Here is a 23,663-nt window from a genome sequence, read left to right as displayed (position 1 = left end):
CCTATAATGAAGGTTCAAAGAAAAAATGGCTTTTCATGATCATTTTAAGAGTCAGAAACATTACTTCCAATTTAAATGTAAAACCACTGAAATACAGCACTCTTGGCATACTCAGCAGTAGTTAATCTTTACTTTAAAATTACTTTAAAATGTTACATATTTTAACAGTTCCTAACGTCAGGACATGTTCACCGGTAGAGTAGAAGGGCCTGGGAGGCATGCATTTGAGCCAAAAGGGAAAGCCCTCTTATGCTCCCAGCCTGTCCCAGCACTGAGTAGTTATTGAATCACCCAAGGACAGGTCACTTGTGAAACTGATCACAAGTTATTGCAAAGAATTTTACCATTTACATTAAATAAATAAAACTGTTACAGAATCTGTCCTGCTGTGAGACTAATGAAAACGTTGAAATTTGGGGACTACAGAAGTATGTTGAAAGCATTTTGTACATACTTTTTGCAGTTCTAATTAAGTTCCAGGAGAATAAAAAGGAAGGAAGAGGACTGAAGAAAAGGGGGTGCAAAAGATTAGGAGAAAAAGGAAAGAACAGTGGAAACAAAACCAGAAGGAAAGCATTACTTGATAGGCAGTTTACCAGGAAACTTGCAAAAGGAGACAAGTCAACAAGGAACAGACATTCATCTGCTGTTCCATTTCAATGAGATGATGAATTCCTCGAGGTCAGCTGAAAACTCAACCTGAACTTTGCTGAATCTATAAATTCTACAGGTCAGTGATCCTTGCTTCCCTGTATTTTTATATACTCTTATACCATTAATTATTATGCCTTTGGTACATTTTGTGAACATTTTAGTCATGAATCTAATACACAAGACAACACAGTATTGCAGCTTGCTTTTGCTTGTCAAGGACTGTCGGGAGGCAAGCCCCACTCTCATTTATGCAGAGTGCAACTCATAGTTAGGAATTTAAGTAATTTACACTTCCTCCCACCAGCACATGCAAATGACTGCAACTGCCAACAAGAGGTGCATTCTTGTAGCTGCCATCATATCCCCAAAGACTCTTACCCTTACGAGATTCAGCAAAACATCTCATTGGGGAGCTGACTGACCACGTAGTCCTCTGCCATGTGAGACTTGCACAGTGAACAGACCCTTCACAGACTTCTTTCAGTTTACAAAACTTAAAAAAAAAATTAAAATCTTAAGGACAGGTCTAAAAGAAACTAGGTAAACTAGGTGATGGTAAAGAGAGGTGGTGGAAATTAAGATGTCAGAGTTGTTATCGCTTCTTTCATTACTGATTTGTGTGATTACAGAGAAGGCGGTTAATCAGCTTTATTTTTTCTAATCTCTAAAATAGTACTAACTACTGATAATAAAGGTGTTTAGGGATGAAATATTTGAGGTTTTCACGTAATGTGTACAAAATACACCTCACAATGTGTAGCTCTCTTAGGCCTCGTTTTCCAACACCTCGTATCTTGTGCAAGATGTTTGTATCAGTATCTCATGAATGCAGTCTGCATGTAGAATACAAAGTTTCTGTGGGTTCTCTGATTTACCTTCACTATCAACCAAGTGGGAGTCATAGAACAATATAAAGTCAGGCTACAGACTGCTTCAACGGGACAGCTGATATATTGCCTGGGCTGTATTAAAACCTCCCTAGAGAAACTATTAACTGTTTGCCACCCCTACCGTTAGAAAATTTCTTGCGAACAGGTAACAGCAATCTTTCGTGTTGTAAATAAAGTACTTTTTTGTCTTTGTATCCACCGAGGACTTCGGAGACCCAGGTTGTTTCCTTTCTCTTTGCCTGAGGCTTCCACGGTTTTTACTGCTGCCGTGAAGTTCTCCGTTTTCTCACCTCTAGGTTGACGACCTCTAGCTCTTCGCATTTACCTGGGGCTTTCTTCCTTTCTGATGACTCCTTCTACTCTCCTCTGCCGTACGCTGCCTGGTTTTGCTTTCCAGAAACCTTCACTGCCGAGCGGTGCTCAGCACCGCCCGCCGTGCCGCCCTTGCGGGCAGCGGCTGCGCCCGACGGCAGCGAGGGGAGGCACGGCGGCCCGACGGGCGCACGGCGGCCATTTCATTAATAGCAGTAATTATTAACATTAGCTATATGGGTAATTCTCTCATTACGCAAAGGCTGTAATCATCTAGTAACGGTCATGGGCATCTGTAGGAGCAGGCAGGTGCCCACGCGTGGCTCTGCAGGGCCGAATTCGGCCTCTCCTGGCGGCGGCGGGGCCGGTGGCGGGAGGGCGCAGGTTCAGCTGTTGTTCTGGCTAAACCTGCCCCTCTCCCAGAAAAAGGGTCATTCCCGAGCCTGCGGGAGACAGCCGGCGGGCGGGCGGCTGCGCGGGGTTGGGGCGGGGCGGGGCGGCGGGGAGGAGGCGGCCCGGCGCAGACCGTCTGGGGCTGCACGGCCCGGCCCGGCCCGGCCCCCTGCCACCGCCTCCGCCGCTTCCTCCCGGCCCCGCCCCTGCCGCCGCCGCCGCCGCTTGTTGATGTTTCACTTTGTTTTCGTTCCCGGGTCGCAAGATGGAGGCGGCGCTGGGACGGCGGGAGCTGCTGCCGCTGCTGCTGTCGCTGGCCGCCGCGCTGCTGGGCCCGGCCGCGCCGCTGCAGCTGGGCCAGGTACCGACGGGCTCGGGCCGGGGCGCGCTGGGGCCGGTCCCCGGCTCTGCCGCTACCGCTGCCCCGCCGAGCGCTGCGCCGGACCCGGCCGGGCTGGGGCGGCGGCGCGGGCGCCTCCTGGCCGCGGGGGCGGCGGGCGGGGACGGGCGAGCGGCACCGGCGGGGCGGCGGGCGGGCGGGCGAAGCCGCTGGCACCGGTGTGCCGCGCCGTGCCGAGCCGAGCCGCGCCGAGCCGCGCCGAGCCGGGCGGCGGGCGGTGTTTTTGCGGCTGTAGCGCTTGGCAGCCGAAGGTGCGTTACCCCCGCTTGCGGCGGTTGACTTGCTGCTCCGGTGCGCGGCGGTCTGACCGTACAGAAACGTTACAGAAGGACAAAATGATGATTATGCGTCAGCCGCAAACTCGGTTACCGTGCACGGAATGTTGCCTCCCTCCCTGTAACGATTCGTTTGTAGGATTTGATATGCTGAAATAAATATCTGACAGGTTGAGGGGGGGGAGAGACCTACTTCTATGCAATGTAGATGTATTTATATTGTATTTTTTATATGCTTGTCTACGGACATCTTGATGGTTCAGTGCTATAGGAGCGTGCAGGGCATTAGGTCCACGTTTGCTCCTCATGATTTTTGTACTGAAACCAAGAAAAGGGTTTTCATGTGTTGGTGTATTACGGGGCATCGTGCCATCTGTTTTTCTGTTCCAGTACCTGTGTTGTGTTCTGGTAAGATTAGTTTTCAAATAAATTTGGTGGCTTTTTAAAAAGTGGAAGGGATATTTTGGATATTCCCTAGAAGATCTTCTCAGTGGGAATGAAAAGATGTGCCGTGGCACCAGTGAGCTTTGACCTGTGGAATTACAGAAGAGAACTTTGGGGTTCTTTTGTCTGTACTTGAATCATGACTAAATACATCCTCTAATTGTTACAATTGTGAACTCCAAAGTGTGAGACTGCAAAGTGGGAAGAGCCGTGGCGGGTATGTAGTCGCTGGCCTAGCCAATGTGAAGTTGCTGGCATGTGAGTAAATTTATTACAGCTTTTTTTCCTCCAGTGTGTTTGTTGTTTTTTTTTTTTTTTAATAAAATGTTTCCAAGAAAGCCTGACAGAGGCCCTGCGCTGGCATATCCTGTGCTGCGGAGCAGGATTCCTGGGCTCACTTCCTGGTTTCTGCTGCTCCTATGAACGTTTGAAGAGAGATCTGCCGAGCGCTGATGTCAAAATGGGGATCTAGATCTTCAGATGCCCATGAAAGTGCATGAGTGCTTGAAGTCAGGCTCACTAAAGTGAGCAGAGAGATCTCGGTCCTCGGGTACTTTGCTCGTCCCTCTCAGAAAGGGAGCGCTAGCTTGAATTTGCTAAAAGACACGTGAAGTGGCGATGGAATATAAACCTGTAATCTTGCTTTACCTTCTACACAGAAACTGTCACGCTTTCACACCAATACTTCAACTTAATAGCATTAAAGTTGTTTGTCACAGCTGGCAATTGTACAAAATCCGGAGGCACATCTGTGCGTGCTATCTTTGGACCTGAAAGCGCGAGCGAGCATGGCGCAGGGGTGCCAGAGCAGTCCTGTGGAAGCCAGGTTGGGGTCAGAAACAGAATAGGGCTTGACTTGGTGGCAGGAGTGTAATGCTTTACGGGCATAGCTGTGCTGTTGGTGGGGCTGAGTTTGTTCATTTGTGCCATACTGCTTAGGTGGTGGGTTAGCTCAGGTTTTCCTAGTTGGAAGAGTTTACACTTTTTTAGCTTTTTGCTGGTGTAGTGGTGTAAGTACATGCAGAAAAGCTCTTTTTAAGAGTCAAAAAGAGAACGTACATGTCTTTAGTATTTTTTCTTTTTAAATCTCAAACTTGAAAACATGTAAAACCTTGTGTTTCCTCCTGTACTGTTTCTTTTTGTACATACAGGATTATTTTTGATGTAAAAGGAACAATGCATGTTGAGAAAGTTTTGAGTAGGAGAATTGCTGGGTTTTGAGCGTGGATTGGTTTATGGTGGCCTGGTAGGAATGGAAGTGCCTAGGCAGCAGGAATAGGCAGCGTGGAAATGCCACATTGTCACGTTGGCTTCAGAAGCCACAAGCTTACCATGGGGGCAGAATAATTGTGGTCTTACCTCAGAATGGCTTGGGACTACAGAACGCTTGGGAGCAGGCAGCATCGACATGTTCAGTTTGGCTTTGCCTGGACACCACGGCTGTGCCCTCTACAGTTCTGTGAGCAGCATACTACTGATAGCTTCACATTTTGTAATTCTCGTATGTGGTATTAAAGTTTACCTCCAAGTTGATGGACATGATGTTACATCAACCACAATGGAAGGACTGCGGAAAAAACCTGAAACATTGGAATAACATTTTTTAAGGCTGAAGCGCTTTTGTTCAGCTCTGGAATGTGAATGCCTCTGTTGTTGTGCAATACTTGTCATTTCTTAAATCAGCTGTTTTGTAATCTGGACTTTTTTTAAACATTAGCATGTGTGTTTTGATTTTAGAATGATTGATATTAGACAAAGTTGGTTTTTTCTTTAAGAAAAAACAAAGGCAGGGAATGATGCAATAAGATAACTGACCTTCACATTAATGTGTTTTTTCTGGTACAAGGTCAGGAATTAGGTTTTGTGTGTTAGAGTATTTTTTTAATGTGCTGATAGGAACTGGCTAAAAGCACAGTGGGATGAATACTAATGCTATGTTGTTTGCTTACTCTATTTGCATCTTGATAATTTAGGTTTAGCAGTGTTCTTTCTAAATGGCATACTTGCCTACCGGACTTTTCTTTCTTTTAGTTTAGTTGCCTGAAAAACAGTTTTCAGATTATTTGTTGGCTGTAAGAAACCTCTTTGTGGATGGATGATTTCACGACAGAAGAAAGTACACACACTGCATACATACTCAAATGGTTGATGCAGTGAAGATTAATGTATTTTAAGCAAAGAAGGACTTGTCCTTGCCAATAGTGACATGCTAAAATGTTTCTTTAGTTGCTTTATGACAGTTTCTCGATTAACAGCCTGGCACATGTTCTGAACTTTATGCCTAGAAGATCTGACATCATCTTTCCGTGTATATTTGATTAAATTAAAGCAGTATGATGCAACCATGTCCTGGTGATGTGAGACTAAGTATTCATAATTAGAGTTGATTTAATAGGGAGAAAGCAAACGTGATTAATTCTAGCAACATATGTAGGGCAAAGGAAGGGATAACCAATATTATACTAAGAATCATCGTTGAGCAAGGAAGAACGTAAGTGTGCTTGTTTAGAAAAGCAAAGCAAAAGCATCATGTTAGATTTTTATATTAACAAAGATAGTTCAGCTTCAGTTACTTTCAAAGACTTGATTTCATTATCTTATGCTAAATTATTATCATGGAGTTGAATAGTACCAGACCTCATTGGAGAAGATTTTGTACTAAAATTTCGAAAAATGTGAGGGACTAATTATCATCATGCAAACTTGTCATGTCAAACTTGTACCATGATTATTTCTTAACTCAGTTATGCCTGACTGCAGTTAAGACTAATCCTACAACATAGCTCTGTTTTGAGCCTGATGAAAAAATTACGAGCAGCACAGATCACAGAGCCCTGGATTGCAAATACACAGTTACACTATTTGGAGCCAGTTGTCCATGCGGGTGCCAGGATTCAAATGGCATGAGTTTGGATGGTAGTTTTGTTTGTCTGTTTGAACACTCTTTTTCCCATAATCTATTTTCAAATTTAGAAATAGGTTCTTAGTTTTGTCTATTTCTTATCTGTTTGGCAACCTTAGCTGGACTTTGTATTTTCCTGTCGCAGACAGGATATCCCAATAGTGTCTGCATAACTGCTGCGAGGGGATTGTCTGTCTTTCAAGTCTCTGTCAAGCTGGCCATCTTGCAAGGCACTATGCCATCTGTTCCTAGTGCTGCCTGCTCTGCTTCCCACAGGCCTTCTGGTGCAGAAAGAGCCTTGTTCGGAGAGCCTCAATAGAGAACAGCTGTGCTTTGAGTGGGCTGGTCGCTAGTGCCTGAATCTAGATCGGGTTTGTGTGACTAATGCAGTTGTGTAGGACTGCACAGTTACTCTGCACTGGGAGAAAGCGTACAGTGCACCCCATCAGGTATCCACTGCCTGTGGAAGTTTTCCCGTGATTCTGTAATCAGATCTGTTTGAAGTTCATGCGCGATTAGACCCAACAGCTTTGTCTTGTGCAGCATCTTTCGTAAAAGGCTATAAGATTAGGTGAAACGTTCTCTGTCAATTTGTGTGGCATCTGTATGGAGAGTCGTTAAGAATTGATGAATATTCCCTTTCAACTTATGCCATATGCTTTATATTCTTTGCTGCCATCTTTTCCCCATATTGCATTTCTGCTGCTACTTGGATTATATTGCCCCACTTGACACTCCTGGGTTCTGTTGCAGCACATGGTGAAAGAGAAAGAATTAGAAAATGATCACTATCTGCTGATCTCTAATGCTTCAAGTTTGCAAAATTCACTAGTTCACTGTCATGTATGTTGCCAGCTCCTGTTGCCCAGCTGTCCTAGAAGAGAATTACATGCGTTTGTTGTAGAAGTGCTGTTTACCACTGTAAAAACCACTGCTGGAGCACTAAAGCAGTGATGAGAAATGCTCTGAAAACTCAGGAGAGACATCTACATCCTATAACAGCATTAAGAATGATAGGGCCATTTTTAGTGCAGATTGGAGCACATTGTGTGAAGGCATTCCCCTGCAGAGGAAGGGGTGAGGTGCTGTGAATGGTGGAGTGGGTGTCGATGGTAAGCTGAAAGCACAGCCTGATTCCTAGGGACCTGAATTGCTTCTTGGGGCTGTCCTTTGGTTCTGACTCTCAAAACGCAGCTTTCTGAAATATTCCAGTGAGTTCAGGACCTTTTAAAATTACAGGACTGTCTGAAATTTATGTGAATTGCCATGATATTGTTATTCTAAGTTATACAAACAAGTTTTACACTCATAGTTCAGGCTTCTCCAGAACTCAGGAGTGCAATATTGTGGATTACTGCAGAGGAACATGTCGTGCTCTCAATGACTTTGTGACTACAGGATTGGCTTAGTATGCTTTTGATACACAAAGTAAGTGATGTGGGGTTATTTACTTTTGTTAGTAGTGCAGTACACAGAAACAAGACATTTCTATAAAACACCACCCCTCCCCAAACAGTGAGTTTTATTATGGTAACATAAAAAAGTATTTTCTCCATTGAAATTAAAGGATGTTTCAGAAGTCTGTGAGACTTCAGCCCTAGGACTGGGAAGATGGGTATTGAAGTTATCACCGGAGCACTTTCTAGCAAGTGTGGCTTGTCAGGCCAGGCATTTCATCATGAAAGCATGGTACAAGAGCTGTTGGATTGCCAGGTCCATTTCCCTCCCTGTATAGCAAGCATAAATAACGTATGGCTCTTGAGCACTTATTTGTGAGCCAATATCAAGGGGATACCAGCTGAGGTTGTGTTGGCAGCTGGGGGAATGCTGTGCCTCCCCCATCCGCTGCTGTGGGTGAAAGCAGGTCAGCTGGGACAGCGCTTTGCTGCTCTCCTGTGAGCTGCTTGTAGTCGTCCCTTCCTCTTTCCCCCAGCCCTCCTGCCCAGCATGCACCTTGTGGTTCTTTCTCTCACATAGATTATGGTATGGAGTGTGTAGGGTCAAGAAGATTGGCCACAGCAGGAACCCATTGAGTTTTGGGTGCGGTGCTGCAGGAAAGAGCAGTGGGAAGTCATGGGAAGACAGCAGTGAGGAGCTAACCTCCGAGGAAGGATTGGGTGAGCTGAGAACATTAGCATAAAATCAGGAAGACTGAGCTGGAGGCCTGTTATTTTCCATGGGAAGGTGTTAAGAAGAGTAACGAATGACCTGTTCATAAATTGCAGCAAAGGTGCTTCAGGTTAGACCTTAGGAAAACTTAATGTTCAAGGTAGCCAAGTAGTAGAGTAAATAGTTGAGGAGAGTGTGAGATTTTTGGACATCACTGGAGAGCTTTAAGCAGTCTGTTGGGAATGACATCAGTATAGTTGATTTTGAGTCTGGAAGAATTGGTCTTCCTCTGGTCCTTGGTTTCTGTATCAGTTTAGGAATGTTTGGAGCAAGAACAATTGAAAGCTGATTATTTTTTAGCACCAAAAGTTGAGATCTATTTGTAATGTTTCTTGGCAAGACTGGCATCAAGTCTGGTGAGACTGCTCAGTGAAGGGGCAAAACAGGAACATATGACTACTCAGGAGAATGGACGTACAGAATATGGGAAGTTATCACTAGAATTTCTTGGATCTGGATGTGAACAGACTGGTCACGGAAATGGCAAAAATATGAGTTCTCCATTGCTTGTGAACACAAAATTGCAAGGGTCATGGTGTAGCTGCTATAGTGGAGTAGTAATTATTAATCATTGCTCTGTTGTTAAATAGCTTTATGAACCTGTTCAGGAGATGCACCGCCATCTCTTGAGATGATGGTGAGGACAGGCTTCTCCTAAGATGCTGCTGCAAGGACAGGCAGGCAGAGCCAACCCAGCAGCCTGTGGCCATCAGAACAAGCAGGCTAGCTCCCTCCTCCCGGCTGGGTTCTTGCATCTCTTGTGCTTGTCTGGCTCTTTCTTGTTCAACTGACAAAAGAATAACTTGGCAAAAAAAAAAAAAAAGGGAAAGTTTTCCTGCCAGTTTAATGAGGTAAATTGTCTCACTGACTTTGCATAAAGGACAGGGAAAGATGATGTGCTGCAGAGAGCTACACTCTTCTTTTAGTGGCAGAGGCAACAAGCAGTTAAGCTGTCTGACTTGTCTGCATGCTGCGATCTATTACTTGTAACTTTGACAGCATGGAAGTGATCCGCTGAAATATTTTAATTTCTTAAACATGTAATGTGCTCTTCAAGTGCAATTTTTCAGTATGTACTAGAATTCATGTTAGTGCCTGTGGATACTACGTCAACAGAATTGATTGCTGTTTTGGAGAAAATTAATAATAAATATATATATGATTTCTATAGCTCATTTTGTACATTTAATGCTCAATTGTTGAGCATATCTATCTTGCCCCATGCCATTCATTTTCAAATAAAGCATTTAAATTAAAAAAAAATGAATAGAAAGGATTTTCCTTTTTTTTCAGCAATTACAGGCCATCAGTTATTTCCTCCTTCTTGTAATCTCAGTGAGTCACTTTGCAGATGTTGAAAAAGATTGCGGAATACTTTCTGTGTAAAAGGACTCAGATCTCATTTGAGGCTTAAAACCCAACAGATTACTAAGACTGCCTGGAAAATCCTTTCATGCCCTTTGAATTCCCAGAAAACAAAAAAACCTAGGAAGTAATGACAAGGTCTTGGTAATCTGTTAAGCAGTTTGAGGGTGTAAAAGACGTACAGCTCTGAATGCTAGAGCTGTAAGTTCGATGATTTTTTTTTAATTTTTAATATACAGAATTCTTAAAAGATGTGCAGAAAATAAGTAGTTTGAGGGAACTGCAGGATAACAATAGATTACATCCTATGATTATATTTATTAATCTGGTTTATATTTTCAGTTACAGACTCCCAGTTCTCTAAGCAAGTTGATAATTTTAATTTACTTTTAATAGCTAGGGGTATCAAGAAAGAGATTTCTCTTCGGTCTCAGTGGCCAGAGAGTTTTCTTACTGGTTTGACAAATGCATCTAAAGCGTCAATGACGAATCATTTCCAACCAAAAGATTATCTGTGTTTAGGTTTTAAAACATGCTTCCCGTGATGCCAGATTTCTGCTGAATCAGATTTGGATGTTGTTTTCCAGTTTTTGGCCGTTCTGGCTACCTGTGTATACCAATTAACACCTGTTGTTTTGAGGATTTTTTTTGTTTGTTTGTTTACATTATAGCCAGACTTGAGAAGCTCTCTGTTCATGAATTGAGACTGTATTATCCTAGGTACTGTATATTTAAAGTCTTTCCTGGCTGAAAATTTAGTGTTTTATAAAAATCCCAAATGAAAAACCTTTTTATGTATCTAAATTTTTATTTTATTTCAAGTTCTGAACAAGTTCAACTTTTTATTGAGACGTGACTTTTCAGCTGTTAGTTTTGAAACCATGACTCAAACACAAAGTTAAAAAAGGTGCTGATGGTATGGAGAGGTTTTCCAGAGGTAAATGAAACATGATTAGAATCATTTAAGGCTTCCCAAAGGCAAACAGGGAGCTTAACATTATTTTTGAAGACGTGGCTCAGGAAGGCAGTGTAGTAATCGTTACTTCTGGCTATGTCCAAGAGAGACTTGGCTTTTCTATGTAGGTTTTGTCAGGGGCAGGACTGGGAGATTTAAGGTCCCATCTGGAAAATAGCCCCTGAAATTACAGGGGGGAAATGAGGGGACAGAATGAGTGAGTCGATAAATCACAGCAATTGGCGTTAGAAAGAAAGAAGCAAATCCCCATTAGCTCTGAGTTTGGAGGTATCCCTGGTGGCATAATTTGGGAATGATAAACCAAAGAAAAGAAACAGGATTGGTGCTGATACTGACAAAACTGAGTGTTCTTTAGCATAGGCTAACACATATTAAATTATACTTCATCTTGAAGACTAAGTGGAGTGCTTAAAAACCATTTGCAGAGATTCTGATTTTTACCTTGTATTGTCTATTATTTTTTAGCCAATATGAGAGACTTCTTTTCCATTATATCAATGTAAAACAAGTTCTCCTGAAAATTTAGCTTGATTATGATCTTTCAAAAAACACTGTACATAAGGGGATGCAGCTGTCATTCTTTCTCATCAGCCCTCTTTATTAAAAAGAGGCGAAAAAATCCAACCCAACCCTTACATGAAACAAGTAAGCATATTCCTCTTTCTTCTGTCTGCTGGATAGAAAGCCTGGGAGCGTGCTCTGGGGACTGTGTGTGGCCGTTCTGTCAGGACAGTGAATGGAAGTTGCCTGTGGCCCGCAGTGACTTATGTGTTTCCTTAGAAACTTAACATCTCTTCTCACTGTTGTTTTCCAGGAAACGATCAGAGTCAATGTTATGATGTTGAAAACCAATGGAGAATTTCACAAAGGACAGGTTTGTCCAGTTTTTCTATGTATTCAGTGAATTAATATGCAGTGAAACGAAGTCTGCATGTGGAAGCAAATACATTGTTTTGTCTGACATCAGTCAGTACCAAGTGTGTTCCTCAGAACAGAATTGTAGCGTAGGGCCAGAAACCACACAACTCACTCTGTTTGTCTTTCTTTCAGGTTGTTTTTAATATCACCTATGTTAATGGACAGGTATATCTAAATGATTTTCCTATGAAAAGCGGGGTTGCCCACATAACATGTCAAACAGTCATATGTGAGTATTCTCTCTCTCTCTCTCTCTCCCTCCTCCCCCTCCACTCCCCTTTGGTTATTTGGCTTCCCTGTTATCCAGTAACCAAAGCTTACAATGACTACATGTTCTCATACTCTGCAAACCTGAGCATTGTAGATGCAAATCATCTCCCAAGGTAGAGTAATTTTGCTACTAAAATGGATGGGAAAAAAATCTTACTACCTTGTTCTCAAGCCACATTCACATGCTTACATGAAAATGGTCTAATCTGAAATCCAGACCCTGCCTATCTTTTCAAAAGAATGTTTTGCACTACAAGCTAGACAATGTAAACAGAAGGATGCAACTCCACCCTGCTAATGGCTTTGTCCCTAGGTTGGTTGGCATGTTTCCAAAAGGAGATTAAATTACAAAAGTATGAATTACTGTTAGGAAGATCTTTTAATTATCTCATTTCTGTGTCTACTGGACAAACGAGTTTCTGCTGTATAAGATATTATAGCACAAATACTGCAGTTTTGCTAGTGTCCTGCAGCGGTTAATGACTTTGAATCATTTGAAACTGCTATTTTTTCCACTGATTCAATGCTATACCTTTTGTGAAAGACCATATAGTACCATGATTTTTTGAGATACACAGAGCATACTGTATAATTAATTTTAAAAGGGCCATTATGCTCATTTGCTTTAAGGTTCTGTTGTATTCAGAATGATTTCTTGATGGATCAGGTGCAATTGGTCTCTAGCTTGTTTTCTGAGGTCATCCTGACCTTACAATCAGATATTTACTTAGAGGGTACTCATGCTTTTTCTAAATTGCTTCTCTGAGCCATGACCTTGTTTCTTGAACCCTTCCTTCCCAAACATGATCAATTATTAATTTGACACTATTCCTTTTCTGGAGAGGGAGAGCAGTAATTAATTTCTGTTTTTCTGGGATAGTTGTGGTCCTGTTGCTTCTATTTTTAATATCCTAGGGCAGAAAAACACAGCAAAATGTCTTTTGCCTGCAAGGTAATTGACTCCAGAAAAATGCATCTGATTTTATTGACTCATGCTGAGGGATACTGAGCACTCTAGTTCCTATTAATTTCCCAAATCATAGTTGTATAGCTTGCAGTGACAACTATTATGAACATGAATCTGAAACAGTGAGAAAAATACTTACTTGACCTGGGTGCTAGGAGCCTGGAACTCTCTGTCTTAGTGTTTGGGTCTGAGTCCTCAGCACAGTACCTCTCTGTTTATCTGTGAAGTAATGGTTATACTATTTACTTACTAAATCCTTGACAGTAGATTCAGATGTTTGTTAAACGCTAAAGGAATATAGAGATACTTGTTAGCCTTTAACAGAGGGGCGAAATACTCCTGTATGTATGCAAAAACCAAACGAGCTAAATATTCATGCTCTTGAATGTAAGAGTAGAGACCAAGTCTCGTGAATGGTGGTGGTCCGACGCTTCTCGGGGCACGCTTGGCACCTGTAATCCCCACAACTGTCAATTTTGGAAGCATATCTTTCACTCCTGTTGAATGCAGTGGGGTTTGAGCAGTCTGACACACGAAAGGTTGGGACCACAGGGAGCTGCAGCTACATGGCATCTTTGAAGCTTTGGTCCTTCAACGTATGCTTGCTGCTGCTAGGTTGGAAAACATTCAGCAACTACGTTATTGCTCTGGCCCACTTCTTTAGGGAACCTTTGTCTCTCTCTCTAACCTCGTTCCTTCTGCCACTTACTTTTGCAATTTAAGATGTGGCTAAATGATGCCAGAGTATTTGTCTATATTTAATATAAACAAAATAGCTGTGTGAGGAAAGGGATCATAGCATAAAAGTAACGAGCCCACTGCGTTGTTCCTGTGTAACTGAAGGGCACCAGTCCAGCCTTCCCACCTTTTAGGCTCAGCTGCAGGTGGCACACAGCCCTGGTGGCTTAGGGATGGGCCAGTTCAGTCCCAGTTCACGTACCTTGCTGTCTGCGTGCCAGAGAGACCTGTCACCTCTGGTCTCCTGCTCCTGCAGCACTTCAGTTCTGGCATGCCCTCACCTGGAGTAGAGGCCAGTAGTTGGGGGGAGGATACTACGTCTATGCAGAAACAGCAAGGGTAGAAAAGCAGTTCTCTGCGCGCTTGTGGAATATTAAGTCATTGAAATAGCTGAAAGCTTTTGGGTAGGGAGGGAGTTTGAGGTGTCACTGGTCACACATGAAAATGGGGCAGGGGTGGGTGGGTAGGAGGGAACCGACTCTCGCCTTGAGTAGTATGTGCAGTGTGTGTGGAAAAAATGTATTTGTTTCTGTATTGAGAGGAAGGGGAATGTTGTGCAAATGAAAATGTTTACACAGGTGGCTGGCTGGGCTGTGGCATTGCTCTTATGAACTCCTTTGGACAACTAAAGTAACAACACAGCAACAGCAAAGCCAAAGACTGCTTAAATGCAAACTTCAAAGGCAGGGACGCGACATTGTTTGAAAGCTGTCTCAGGCTGGGGGTTGTACAGCACTGCTGTTGTCTGCTGTGTTGTCTCATGAGACCTCCTCCAAGCTTGATTTGGTGATATACTGGTAAAAAATCATCGCATCTGTTTTACGTGCTGCCCAGATTGCTACTGCTTGTAGCAGTGGTTACTGGAAGTGTTAAGGACATCAGCATAGTACATATTTCAGGCATCTGTGGTTTGATGCTGGGGTCCTTTGTAGCTGTAATGACTTTTCCATTCAGATGCTGCATGTGCGAAGGCATCTATGTCAGAGTTGCAAGTGTTTGCCCCATGGTTGTATACTGCTTTCTGGCTGGGGTGGTTTCTCTTCAAAAACTGTGACAATGTGTCTTAACAGTGGAGAATGGAAATTTGAGTAACTTACCAGATCAGCAGCGCCTGGGAACTGTCAGTGTTCGCATCATGGTTCACGAGTGGCCTTTGGCATCCAGTTCTGATTTGCAGCTGATTGTCATTCAGGAAGAAATCACAGAAATTGATGGAAAACAGGTAAAAAAACTTCTCGGTGTTCTGCTTGTTTTTATTTTAGAAGAGGCAAATAGTTACCAAGGATTAAAAGGTTTACATGTGTCTGGCTGGTGGTTAGAGCACGAAGTATATAATCTAATGCTAGCCAGCACAGTACTGAGGGAGATAATACCAACCTAAGTTGCCTGTATAGTAGCAGGGGTGTTTCATGAGGAGACTTCAAGTTTTAATGCTTCTATTTGTATTTTAATAATGAAGTGTTGGATGACTTCCCCTTAAGCTTGTGAGAATATCATTAACTCTGTCACATGCTCTTTCAACACATGCACTTTTGCAACCAAAGTCAGACTCACAGCAATACTTTGTTTACAAAAGAATGTACAAAATAAATAAAAGGGGCATGGGCTTATTCTGAGTCCTGAGGTTTTCCTCACTGTTTATTCCAAACTAACAAAGCGTTTCAAGCATGTAGCATGGGGAACTTGCAGAGGCAAATTCTTATGGTTGGTGGGCTTGTTGTGAAAGCCCTCAAACCCTGAGAACTTAGCCATAGAATATTTTGCATGTAAGATAATTTAATTCATTTGAATAAAAATCTTGATAATGAACATGGATTTTGATGAACAGAAAACTAACTGTATCTGCACAAATACCAGTGAATGTGAGTGCTTACAATTCTCGCTGAGACTGAAACGCGCAGAACTGAGTTCTCAAATCACCTATAACATATAGTTATTTTTCCAACCAGAGAGGTTCTGGAGAGAAGATACAGCTGCTGAAGCCAGCAGAAGTGTCATATTTTTGTTTCAGTACATCTGCATTTTACATGTGGCCAACCTCTTTTGAAGCTGGCTTATGTTCCACTGCCTTTTTTTTGGTTTTCTTTTAAAGGGGAATTATGTTAATACCATTGATCCTTAATTAATTGCATGCTTAGCGTGTAGGATTTTTCACAGGGACCTGCATCATGTAAAAATTTTATTCTGTTAATGAAAAATCCCACTGAGAGTTTTGAAGCTTTTCCAACGAGGTGTTTATCCCACTGTTAGGAGGCTAATATATCCAGGTTTGATTCAGTTGTTACACAGTAGTGGTGGTGTATTTCACATCTCAAACTGAGACATCACAGTGTATCTCACATTTTCATAGGGACTAGGTAAGAATAACCAGAAAGCTAATGCTGTTTCCTTAATTGTTCCTTTAAGTCAAAAGCTTTCCATCTTTCTCATTAATTATCAGCTGACAGTAGCAATTATCTGTTTCATCACATTGTTCTGCACGTTTGAAGCAAAATGAGTCCACGTTCTGAAAGCATGAGTCAAACTATCATATGCTTCATTCCTCTTTTGTTACTTATATTTCTCTGTAGCAGCTAGAATTATGCTCACAAACACTCTGGATTTCGGTCAGTTCTCGGCCTCGCAATGCAGTTATTGATGTTAGTAGCAGTTATGCCGGATGCGTTATATATAAGCGATACTTGCAGTGATTAAGTGAAATGGCTCCAGTGCATCACTGGAAGAGAAGGAAGAAAACTGTTATGTTGGTTGTTCAAAAAAAGCAACATTACTGCAAAAGCAGAAGTGTCAGTCTTGCCTCAGCAACGTTTTCAAAGTTTGCAAGTGCTCTTTCACTATGTACTTGAGTTTTCCATGCCTTAAAATGCCTCCCTGAAAGAACATCGTAATGAGCTATCTAAGGCATGGTTAAAACCCCACGGAGTGACCCCCATGCTTTTGCAGGGAGAAAGAGACCCAGTCTGTTCAGCACATTGTCTAATGTGTTCCATAGTCTATGGAAGCGTGGTGTGTAAAACCTTGTAAATTCATGTTATAACATCCCTGTGTCTACATCTTAATGGCTTGGAGTTTCTGTGCTAAGACTGGTTTTCTCTGCCAGCCTACTTCACTCTTGCTTTAAACTCAGTAAGGTCAACAAGTTTGCATCTCTTGTAGGTTCAGCAGGAAGAAGTAACAGAAATAGATATTTTAGTAAAGGACCTGAGAGTACTTAGACATTCAAACTACACTGTCCCTTTGAAAGAGAGCATGCTGTATTCCATCCCAAGGGACAACGACGTGTTATTTACACTTCCCAACCTCTCTGGAAAAGGTATTTCTTTTAGTTGTTACATAATACTTTTTATCTGTAGTTGATGTGCAAAAGAACATCATTATTCCTGTGTCTTACATAATGAAACTGTTTCTTCATTAACAGGGAAGTGTTTTGCTTTATGTGGTTTGTTTTTTGTTCTTTGTTTTGTTTTGTTGTTTTTTTTTTTTAAAACCCACACCTAAATTCAACTCTTCTGCATTCTAGGTATTTTGTTTGTTTTCAAATCTGTTCTCCTTTGAAGTACTTGGTACTTGTCAATCTGCAGCCCAGACATCTCACAGGAATAAATTTCTCTCCCAGTGCTATGATGGAAGTTTCTCTAAAACTCCCCCTTTTTCCTGAGAATGAAAGAGAAAACTGGAGAGGAAATACCTGTCTGGGGCACTTCCAAACCAGAGAATAGTTTTATGTTATTAAACTTGAATAACTTAAAAGCAAGCGAGGTTATTTGATGCCTTAATCTTATTTCAGTTTTGCTTAATGTAAAACTCTCAAGGATTTCATAGGACATGAATATTTTGACCTAGTTCATCGGTATTTAATCTGGTGAGAGCTGAAATGTACAGCTAAGGGCACAGCTAAAGGCTGTTTAGCTTTGTAATTAATTAACTTTTAAAAAAAAGTAATTAAACACTGCTGCTGCTTCTTACCAAGTTAACTACGCCAGTCAAAAAAAAAAAAAAATGTCAGCCTTCTGTGTTCTTGCTGTGAACGTGTGAGAACTGTACCATAAGCATAGAAATGCAGCAGAGAATCATTTAGGTTGGAAAAGACCTTTAAAGTCCAACCATTAACCTGGTACGACAACAGTCCTATTCTCCAGGGCTGATCAGACTAAGTAGGGAAAAGAAAAATTGAACCAATTAACCAAATTTAACCACTGCTTTTCAGCAATGATACAACTCTGCCACCAGTGCTGGATCTACCTTTTAACCGAAATGTCCTCAGCCGAAACCCTGATAATAACTGCAATGACAAAGCCAAGCCCAGCCTAAGCAGGATACACAATTAGGAGACAAAGGAAAAATTGATGTCTTTGTTTTCCTGAATAGTGAATCAAATAAAAAGCAAGCCCCCCTCTAAGTCTAGCTTTTCTTCTTCAGATATTCAAGATCCGCTGCAAACTACCAGTCAGTACCTCATCCGGCAAGTAGAAACTACAGTAGATGAAGAGACATTACCTGGCAAGTTACCAGAGACACCTCTTAGGGTGGAACCTCCATCTTCTTACAAGGTAGTTTTGTTTGTTTGTTTCAGTTATTAGTATAAAACTTTAAAGATTGGTCTATAAAGGAGAAGCAGCATTTTTTCCCCTCCCTCTGTGGTTTTTTTCCCCATTTCCCCAGAGGTGAAATGCATACAGCTTGGTGACATTTCCAAGAATAAAAACTTGTAGTAACATGCTGCAGATAGAGCTGTGTTACTCAGTATTACAGTTTGAGAGCGTAAACTTTCTTCCCCATACAGAAATGCATACAAATACTATGTTTTCCTCCTTTGTGGATATTTACAGAACAAAACAAATAAACCAACCCAGCATTGTTATGATTCAGATAGCGGGTTTTCCTCCTGTAGACACCAAACACAACATCCATTTAAAGATGGTAAGAACTTATGTAACGTTCCTACACCTTTGTCTTTGGACCTTTATTTTTAATTTGAGAAAAAGCAACATAGTATGCAATAACTCATTTCTGGAAGAGAGAGTTGCCATTCCTACTTAACCTAGTACTGACTTGTAGAGCACTGTTTTGCTGCTTTATATTTTTAAAGACCAGGGCTCTCTGCTGTGTGAGGTATCCAACAGTAACTGATCTCCACGTAAGTCTAAGAAATCCCCACAGCCAACCACTAAGAAGAACAGACTTCTACAGACATACTGTAGGAAACTTTAAAAAAACCCAGAAAACAAAAAAAACCAACCCACCCCCACACAAAATCAATACTGAATTACCCTTAGTGAGAAATTGTGTTTTGGGTTTTTTTAAATCCAGTAGGAATCAAATGGGTTTGTAAATCCTGTAATGCTCCGAGCTTACAGATATGACGGTGAATTGTGATATTTACATTGTATGAAGCTAAGCATGTATAACAATTTCAAATATTGTTTAGCTTTAAATTACACCTGTTTTTTCTGACTCTGCTTGAGTGCTTACCCCTCTGGGAGGTTGGTCTCGCCCACTGTAGGAAACCCAGTAACGGCTTGAGAAGTTTCAGTTCCAGATTAGTTGAGGATGGGCTTGGTGGCCGCCTCCGTGGCTGAAAGGAATACTTCATAACCTGCTGTGGAGACAGGATAGCCAAAGTAGTAGGCTGAAAGTTACAGACAGGCTGTAGAAGGTGTAAGCCCTCTCCTGGGCTGTCAGTAACCCTTTCCCTGCCATACACTGCTGTGGTATAATAGCTTCTCTATGCCTAGGCCAAATAACTCACCCTTCCCCTGCTCTGTTCAAGTGTCCTTTATTTTCCAAATGGCCTTTCCTTTCAGGGAACTCTGCTAGGATGTGCAGAGAACTAAACCTTCAGCTGCTGCAAACTTCATAGGAGAAAGAGCTCTGAGTCACCAGTCAATTCCATTCTGCTTTTATGCACGTTTAAGCATACATAAATTTCAGTATGTCACCATGTGATGTGATTCACTGGTAGGTACAAAACCTTCACTTGCACTTTTGCAACCTGTCTTCTTGTTTTTACCTGTTTGGTTGTAGGTGATGTGCCAGTGGGTGGAAGACTTGAGAAAAGGGTTGTGCAGATTCTGGTTTCGATCTTTACCTATCTTCTTTAGTTTGATGGAAGTCATTGTAGTTGGAGTCGTTGGAGCTGCTCTTATTCTCAAAGTCTTAAAGGTGATTTTCCCTTCCTATGAAAACAAGTAAGTATATTTTGTTTTCTCTGATGAATGCAAAACATTAAGTAAAATCTCTCAAGAAGGAGCCCTGTTCTGTAGGAAGATGGTGGCAACAATTCAGTGAAAAGGCTGCCGGTAACTTTCCTCTCCAAGTGACCTTTTGACACATAGGCATTTCAGAGGAATGTGGGAAGATCTTTAATTGAAGATGTCTTTAGCTTGGCTGTCATGCTGCCAGATTTTTATCAAGTCTTCTAAGGACTACATTGTGAGGCACCATTAACATAGCCCCGAGAGAGGAGGGTAGAAGCTAGAGCTAAACAACTCTCGACCTTTTCGTACTCCTACTGTGCTGGAGTTGTTACAGTAGCTATGAAAGACCTCAAGTTTGGCTTTGCAAATTGGTACAGGAATTCTCCAAAGAGGAGCTAGCTGTGTTACAAGCCATGGCAATTGGTACTAGCATCGGTGGCAAAAGGTCATAAATAAAGTTGATTGACTGCAGATGGCTTTCGTCACTCGGTGTGTTACCAGCTACAGTAATATTTTTCAGAGAAGCAAGCTCTCAAAACAAGGGCTGGAAAGATGAATTAGTAACTGTGACTAAGAAATCAGTGCTGGAATAGGCAAGTGCGTACATTTTAAAGCCACCCAAGTCAGTTCTGGAAGACCTGACACTGAGAACTGTATCTTCTTTCAGGAGAAGCGCCTGACCGTGTAGCATGCTTCATCCCTCACAAGCACAGCTGATGCCTTCAAATGCAGCTGACTGGCTGCGCTTCTGAATGGCCCTGAGTGCAGTTAATTTATGTATCCACCCAGGAACACGAGTGGCCTTAGTCCTTCTGACAGAGCTAGAAGGACAGAGGGTTGGAGATCAGGAAGGTTGGAAACTGCAGTGACAGAAGAGCCCTTGCTTCCCCCAACGTTTCACAAAGCATGCTGTCAGATCAGAGTGCTTCTTGTAACTTGTTAGAACAGAAAAAAGCAAAGAAACACTTTGTGCCCCTGACAGCAGTAAGTAGCTTAGCACTGCTACATGTAAAACTTTGCACAAAGTAGAACTATGAAAAAAAATTCTAATCCCCATAAACTGTTCTCAAAGTGTCTGAAGGTCTGTCCACGGCAGAGATCAGTACAGAGCAGAGGAAGCAGCCTGCTGTAATTTCTCTTCCAATTGAAGAGCACAGCTTGTTGGAGTATTTCAAGAAATTGTAAGGATGGTCTGATGCCCTCCCCCTACAAAAAAAACCCCAAATCAAAACACCACCACCCCCCCACCCCACCCCCCGAACAGACCACCACCCCCTGCCCAGAACTACACAGTCATTTTCTTGCTATCTGTATAAACTGGTCCTGTAAAGTCATAAAGGTTTCATTTGTGATTGTAAACCAGTAAGAATGAGTAGAAGGTCTTATTTGGTGAACAATACAGTTGCAGATGCAAGTCAGGGCTTTGTCCCAAGTCTTCAATGCTGTTCTGCAGTACTGACAAAACCAGAGGCTTTAGCTAGTCTTAGAGAATTAAATGCCAGAGCCTGACAAAGTAGCTCCTGACCGCAGACAGCTTTAGGCTGCTATAAAACTGGGCATATAGAACCTACATTGCTGGTACCTGCTGGTACTTCAGATGTAGAAGCTGGGTGACAAGACTCCTCTGAAACCAGAACCAGTACATTTTGGAACCAGTTTTCCATCAAGTTTTCATTCTAGCTTCATAAAAGAGGTATTGGGAAGGTAATACTTACTTGATTCATTGAATTAAAGTTTGGGAAGTGGAAGAATAAATCTAATTTTTAGAACACTGAATTGTTTTGTATATTGTTCTCTAATGCCAGGCAAACTTACCTTTCAGAGGCATCGTTCTCCTGGATCAAGTCAGCTCTGTACCTGTGATTACCATCAGCTTGCCTTCAGATCTTCCAGACAGGAAAAATAATTTAGACAAGAAAGCATGTACTTAATACTGTGTTTATTTTGGCATTACTGGGGTTTTTTTAAAAACAAATTTTTAGTTGACCTGAAATTTGGCACTTGATCTTAATACCTTGTTTGTTTCCTACTAAGAAAAATAAGTCACTTGATTAATTGGTAACAGGGACACTCAGGCCGAGGCCCGAAGCTAATTTCCCTGTGCCTCTTCATAAACACACAGCCTTTTCAGAAGCTTCAGAATAAAACAGCTTTCCACCCTGAGGGCTACCATCGGTTTTAACTTCTGTGAAGTCACTTTTCCACACCTCGGACAGGAAGCCGGCTGCCTTCGCGCCTGTAGATAAACCAGGTCAGCTGTCCTAAACAGCGAGATGATGAAATTCAGGGTGCCCTGAAGCCTCCAGATAGCATTCTTGGAACAGGATGAAGGAGCATCGCAAACATCAGCTGTGCCTGCAAGCCTAAACAAAGCTGCCCATCCTGGTTTCAGGTCTCCTAGGGTTGAGCGTGCCTTGCGAGGAAAATATCACTACCAAACGTTTGTGCTACTCAATTTGACGTGTTATATATCCAAAACAAAAATTTAAACAGCAGATTTATATTTCAAGCACTTTACATTTTTATGGCCCCTTCCACTCATAAAAATCATTAGCACTTGTAAACAATGTGCTTTTTGTATCGGTGACAGCAGTACTATGTGAAGTCTCAAGAAACAATTCTACAGAAGTACTGGCTTACAATTGCTAAGTAGGCCTGCTCTGCCCATGCTGATTTGTACTGTTAACATTTTTCAAATAAACATGTAAATTGTTTATTAGGCTTCGTTCGTGTGTGCATCTGTATTTAGTTACATAAGCTAGCGGTTTGCCAAATGTGCTAGATAGATACAGCGTATTACTTGGTTTTTAGCTTTTCCTTGTTCTTATTTACAAAAATTGTTCATCAGAAAAATGACTGGGGGGGAAAAAAGAAGACCAAACACTCTTATCAGTTAAGTGTTCAGAATTACCCATGTTCAGCTTAAGCTGTTAGAGTGAGAGAGAAAAGCTGGGATCCGCCCCTGCCCTTAAGGAAAGGTTAAGCTTATGCTAACGATACCCCCACATTATTCAGGTGCTTGTCCTGGCAGCTGGTCTGTGGCAGGAACAGCTCGAGGTGACTCACTGAAGTGACAGCACTGCACTAGTCGAAGGAACATTCCTAACACTGGCTTGTCCTGCAAAAAGCCAAACCAGAGCGCACCCTCCAGTAGCTTGTGGGGCATGTCAGGCCAAGGAGCCCTACTTCACCCCCCACCTTTTTGTTTCTTAAAAAAAAAATATTTTTTGTTCTAGCACCGTGTGGCTTTGTGCTTGGCTGTTATTTCCTTAAGCTCAGCGCTGTCAGAGCACAGGATCCCAAGCACTTGCCTGATGCCCGTCTGAGTCAGGCTGACAGAAGTGGGGACATGCCCCAGCTGGTGGGGAGGGGGCTGCGGATGCTGCAGCCACCGGGCAGGAGCCAGGGGCAGGGGCTGGCATGGCCAGAGCCCCAGGCTGTGCCCCGTGGGCCCCTGCTATGCAGAGCTGCTGTGACAGTAATGTAAGCATGTAAGGCAGAGCTGATGCTAGGAGCTAGGGAGGTAATAGTGCGATTTAGTCACAGAAAACATGACAAAGGGTAGTCATCCATGGCTAAACGGGAAACTGCTAAGACGCCAGCAAAGGAATGGTGACTGCACAGACAAGAACAAGTCTTCAGTTGTGGACAAGCTCTTCTTTGTATGTGGAAATTAATGTTCTTTCCCTTTATGAACATAGCCCTGGCCCCTTCATTAACATGGTTGGAATAGAAGCGATATATAAGGCTGAAGTTTAGCTGTTTCTTCAGAAAAAAAAATAAAAAAAAATAA

The 23,663-nt window shown here is 42.3% G+C and overlaps 1 protein-coding gene across 2 annotated transcripts; it reads left to right on the top strand.

Annotated features, from left to right (window-relative positions):
- Positions 1 to 2,126: 2,126 nt before the first annotated feature.
- GINM1 (glycosylated integral membrane protein 1) lies at positions 2,127 to 22,584 on the top strand. 2 transcript variants are annotated; one of them, XM_055809445.1, is made up of 8 exons: positions 2,445 to 2,610; positions 11,595 to 11,654; positions 11,831 to 11,927; positions 14,744 to 14,895; positions 16,830 to 16,986; positions 18,093 to 18,223; positions 19,698 to 19,861; positions 21,693 to 22,584. In XM_055809445.1, exons 1-8 carry the CDS (start codon positions 2,515 to 2,517, stop codon positions 21,799 to 21,801), a joined length of 966 nt encoding a protein of 321 aa, XP_055665420.1. In that variant the 5' UTR covers positions 2,445 to 2,514; the 3' UTR covers positions 21,802 to 22,584. The 2 variants fall into 2 exon arrangements, with proteins under 2 accessions (XP_055665419.1, XP_055665420.1); XM_055809444.1 differs by lacking the exons at positions 11,595 to 11,654; positions 11,831 to 11,927 and having other exon boundaries at positions 2,127 to 2,610.
- The last annotated feature ends 1,079 nt before the right edge of the window (positions 22,585 to 23,663 follow it).

The sequence above is a fragment of the Falco peregrinus genome, chromosome 7 (assembly GCF_023634155.1).
Source record: "Falco peregrinus isolate bFalPer1 chromosome 7, bFalPer1.pri, whole genome shotgun sequence".
NCBI classification, from domain to species: domain Eukaryota; kingdom Metazoa; phylum Chordata; class Aves; order Falconiformes; family Falconidae; genus Falco; species Falco peregrinus.
Note: the sequence above shows the minus strand (reverse complement) of the source record. Positions and strands in the feature narration are given on the sequence as shown.